Source organism: Rattus rattus, chromosome 1 (assembly GCF_011064425.1).
Source record: "Rattus rattus isolate New Zealand chromosome 1, Rrattus_CSIRO_v1, whole genome shotgun sequence".
Classification (NCBI taxonomy): domain Eukaryota; kingdom Metazoa; phylum Chordata; class Mammalia; order Rodentia; family Muridae; genus Rattus; species Rattus rattus.
This window is the reverse complement of record NC_046154.1, coordinates 149,536,799-149,541,865: the sequence shown is the minus strand read 5'-3', so window position 1 is coordinate 149,541,865 and position 5,067 is coordinate 149,536,799. Positions and strand designations below refer to the sequence as shown.

At 39.7% G+C, this 5,067-nt stretch overlaps 1 protein-coding gene and 1 pseudogene across 1 annotated transcript; one reads left to right on the top strand and one right to left on the bottom strand.

Moving 5' to 3' along the window:
• The first annotated feature begins 372 nt into the window (after positions 1 to 372).
• LOC116889803 (jupiter microtubule associated homolog 1-like) lies at positions 373 to 1,065 on the top strand. Its single transcript, XM_032890653.1, has one exon. It carries the CDS (start codon positions 472 to 474, stop codon positions 934 to 936), a length of 465 nt encoding a protein of 154 aa, XP_032746544.1. The 5' UTR covers positions 373 to 471; the 3' UTR covers positions 937 to 1,065.
• Positions 1,066 to 3,688: 2,623 nt separating this feature from the next.
• LOC116905454 lies at positions 3,689 to 4,528 on the bottom strand (annotated as a pseudogene).
• Positions 4,529 to 5,067: the final 539 nt, after the last annotated feature.

The following is a 5,067-nucleotide window of genomic DNA, read 5'->3' as shown; positions in this document are numbered from 1 at the left end:
GTCATACTGTGTCTGCACTTATGAGACTTATATACAGCACTGAGGAGGTGTAGTACATCTCACTGCCTGTGTTACACTAAGTCTGAGGCACAAACTTGATGCCACTGCTCGACCATGAATGTGACAGGGTTTTTTTGTTCTCTTTTATTTTTGACACTCTCTTATAGTTGTATTAAAGTTCACTAACATTTAGAACTTAAATATATTTAATGAACACAACAAGATGAGTACAAACATATGCACTTACGACCACCTCAGTCAAAAAAATAACAGGTCCATTACTACCCACATGGTTATTGTGTCCCTTTCCCATCTCCTCCTCTTCCTCCTCATTTTTCATGATTAAAAAATTAACATACTCGGCAGAAGCTCTTGGAGCCTGGCTGTTTTAGCTTGGGGTGTCATCTTCGCCGGTTGGTCCCAGTTCCCCCTCGGCGTTTTCAGGGCCAGCCTACCTCGCCCCTTTGCGCCATGACCACTACCACCACCTTCAAGGGTGTAGACCCTAACAGCAGGAACAGCTCCCGGGTTTTGCGGCCTCCAGGTGGTGGGTCCAATTTTTCATTAGGTTTTGATGAGCCAACAGAACAGCCTGTGAGGAAGAACAAGATGGCTTCTAACATCTTTGGGACACCTGAAGAAAACCCCCCATCTTGGGCCAAGTCAGCAGGCGCCAAGTCTAGTGGTGGCAGGGAGGATTCGGAGTCGCCTGGAACACAGAGAAGTAACTCTTCTGAAGCAAGCTCTGGAGATTTCTTAGACCTCAAGGGAGAAAGTGATGTGCATGAAAATGTGGACACAGACTTCCAAGCCAGCCTGGCGCAGGTGGAAGAGAAGCCGGTGCCCGCTGCTCCTGTGCCCAGCCCCGTGGCTCCGGCCCCAGCGCCATCCAGGAGAAACCCCCCTGGCGGCAAGTCCAGCCTGGTCTTGGGTTAGCTTCTTCTGTTGGAACTCTGTCCTTCTGTCTGTTTGTTTCTTCCATGCTTGTGAACTGCACAACGTGAGCCTGACTGTACATCTTTCGGATTTGTTTCATTAAAAAAGAAGCACTTTAAAAAAAAAAAATTAACATACTATTAATCCTCTTTAGCAAATGTTTAAATGTTTAAATATTTAAACACCATATTGTCGACTACAGGTACCACATTTTGCAGCATAATTCTAGAACTTACTCATTTGTTTAATAGTAGTTTTATGGGCTGGAGAGATGGCTGAGTAGTTAAGAGCACTGACTGCTCTTCCAGAGGACCTGAATTCAATTCCCAGCACTCATATGGCAGCTTAAAACTGTCTGTAACTCCAAGATTTATCTGTACATACATGCAGAAAAAAATGCAATGCATATAATATAAAAATAAATAAATTATTTAATTATAGTTTTATGACAATTGGAAACTATTTCCTCCTTTCATTGAGTCCCATCCCTGGGAAACAACAAGGGTACTTTCTGCACCCATGAGTTGAATTGTTTGAGGTTCTTTAGATAGGCGATGTGATTTATCAGTTCACACCTGTTAGAATGCTGTTAGAATTTTTTTTTGAGTCAGCAAGTATTGGTGAGAAGGTATAGAAAGTATAACCCCATACTATCAATGACAATAAACCATGGTATATCAGCCATGCAAAAACAGTACAGAGTCCTCAGAAACTAAAAACACAATTGCCCTATGATTCTACTTCAGAATAATTAAGACATGAGTCTTGAGAGTTCTGCATTGGTATCTTCATTCCAACACCATTCACAATTGTTCAGTAGAAGAGAATTCCTGTTACTTTTCTCACCACGATGACAAATGATGTAACAAGAGTAACTTAAAGAAAAATCTGTTTAGACGCACAGTTTAAGAAGCAGTGCAGTCTATATGATGGAGAAAATGTATCAGCAAGCATGTGAGGGGGGGAGCTGTCACACTGTAGCCACAGCAAAAAGCAAATTGTGCAGGAAGTGGAGAAAGGCTATGAAAACGCCAGTAAATACTCAACCTTCTCAGGGCTCCACAACCTTCCATACAGGGTGACAAGCTGCGGACCAAGTGTTCAAACATGAGCCTATGAGCTACATTTCAAATTCAAACCACAGCCCAACCCAAGTATCTGCTGATGGATAAATGGTTCAAGATTGTATGATCTATTACACACAATGGAACATTGACTATGAATGATTACAACCAGAGATGTGGATAGAGTAATTGGATTCCTGGCCAGTGTACCAAATGTTACAGAGTCTTCTTGGATGCAACTCAACCACCAAATCAATGCAGAAAAGAAAATGTACTGTAACCAAGTCACTACTGATCAATCAGGGACACAGCACAGATCCAGTTGTTAAACTGCTTTTAAGCACAAAAATTACAAAAGCCATAATCATCTGTGCCAAGTTAAAGTTAAATTTTCAACCGATCAAGTTTCAGGGATAAGGTACTTTCCTAGGAACATTTCTTTTTGTTACACCTACCTGTTCACAATGTTTGGTTTGTGCAACTGTGCCTGGGTACCTTGCCCAACAATCATGTCTCAACCTGCCAACCATGTTGTCACTCATCCAGAGAGCTTAGCGATTCAAACTTTGTCCCTATCCAGAAATAGAAATTTTACTCAAATGGCTTCAGTTTGGTTTCTTCTTACAATTTGGCATTTAAAAAGAATAATACTCTACATTTTGACAGCATATTGGCCTGGGATATATTATGCTAAGTGAATTAAGTTATAGGAGCACAAACAGCTTTTAAAAATAGAAATGATATTTAAAACAAAGGCTATAACCTCTCATATTTCTGATTTCATTTAGATGATTTAGACATCTTCCATCATTGTACTTTTGAACTATTTCCTGTGGTGACAGTGGCTAGATGTGAGGAAGATCACATAATTTTCATCCCACAAGCAAATTTCTTCTCCCTCATTGTCTTTCTGGTTACTGCAGACCTTGGAGAACTGCCTGCAATCTCCCTTCCATCTCTATGATGCCACCTCTCTTTGGGTTCAACTTTGATGACTTTTCTTCCTCCTCCTCCTCCTCCTCCTCCTCCTCCTCCTCCTCCTCCTCCTCCTCCTCCTCCCTCTTCTTTTGTAAGGTAAAGGAAGCAGTTTTATTGTAATACAAATACCAGTGAAATCAATGAACACGTTTTATTGATGTAAATTTTTTTAAGTACAAATGTATACATCAAATTTTCACTTTCATTCACTTACAGAAGCACAACTCCAAGACAAGCTAGTGCAAATGAAGACACAAAACTGTGTACAATACATGCCAATATCGAGCCAGCATTTTCCAAGGCAATTTTTACCATTTTCTAAGAGAGTAATTTTACAAAAACATATTGACAAATACATAAAATCAATGCACAGACTTAACATATACATGCTAAAATCCAAAGAATATATACATACTAGAATCCAAAGAGCCCTGCAAATATAATACTAGTTCATACATGAGCATTAACATGGCATGGTCTAAAACAGGAATCTGTGCACATTGTTGTGATTGTATAAACAGTGATGGATATAGAGACTGCGAGTCATGAATGGCCATGCTTTAAGTAAAATATGAAGAATCCAAACTGGAAGCCACATACCCTCAAGCAAGCCAAGTTCTCTAAGGTGAAAGTGTGAAGAGAACTCAGGGATGTCCATCCTGTCATCTCAAGTAAAACTGTAGGAAAAGAGTCTCAAGGTGTGACACAAGCTAACTTCGTTTTGCTTTGAGGGCCCTGATGCAGACTTGCTACTCTGTCTGCTTCATGGCATTGAGAGGCAAAACTAAAGAAGTTGTTAATGGATTCAGGTGCTGTGGGGGAAGCTATGAAAAATTGTGTGAACTGAACATTTTCATCTCCACCACCTTGATTTACAACTGGTGTATTTTTTTTAAAGGAAGCTGTGAGCTGTTCCCTAACAGAAAGACAGCAGACAACAGAAAGTAAGGACAGTGTGATCATAGCTTGTTTCAGGGAGCATCCTTGGCTAACAATAGTGATATTTTGTAGACCAAGGCTGTCAGAAAGACCCTGGAACTTTTGATACTGGTGATTGTGCTCCATAATTTTTTAGAGATATCAATGATATTTTCTTATATTCTTCTAGAACTTCATTCACAGAGCTGACCTCCCCTTTCACGAGATCAACTCTACATCCCTTTTCTGTATTTGCTATGTATATGTCTTTTACACTTATTTCAGATGGTTCAGTCTTGTTGAAACCATACTCTTGATAGAGATGTTCCTGGTGTGCATGGTATGTCCTGAAGGCCAATGCTCAGGAGGTAATATTCAATACATCTGCTAGTTGAAGCCCTGCCAATATCACAGCTTTATAGTCTTTTGACTGAATGAGTTCTACATGGACAATATCTAGCTTTCTAGAAAGAATGCGTGCAGGTGCGGCAGAGAGCTGGTGAACTACTGAACTCACCACTGCCATGCTGATCACAGAAGATGTGAGAGCAGTCTGTTACCCAAACATAACCAGAGAGCTTGATGCAACACTTTTTATAATTGCTAGGCAACATGTATTCACACAAATACATGATAATAGTCTCCAAAACAAGGATCCTTAAAACAATGCAGACATTTATCATTTATTTTACAACCGTAATTTACAGCATGAAGGTCCAGATGGACAATGTTGTTGGCATCAATCTGGTGTTCTCTTATGAATAATAAATATTTATACTTCTTGAATTTTGTCCTTAGTTTCTCTGCTATTAGATAAATCTAGCTTTAATTTAGGAATTCAAATAGAAATATCTGAGAAAATGTTCAAAATCATTTTTACCTTTATAGTTCCATCAGATTTTAAACCTTCCTCTTGAGAATGTCCAACCAGGCCCACTTTATAGATATTCTGGGTTTCACAGGACATCTGTGATGACACACAAGTGCTGCCATCACAGCTTTTTTCTGAACATATTTCCTCTTCAACCTAGAACAGCCCACCACAAGTGAGAGACAGAGCTCTTACTGACTTTTTAATTGTTCACTTAAGGAATTTTCCCTCACTGGTCCAGCATTCTTCAAGGTCCTGGCTTCTGATCATTATCATCTGGGACATTTATTAAACCATTAG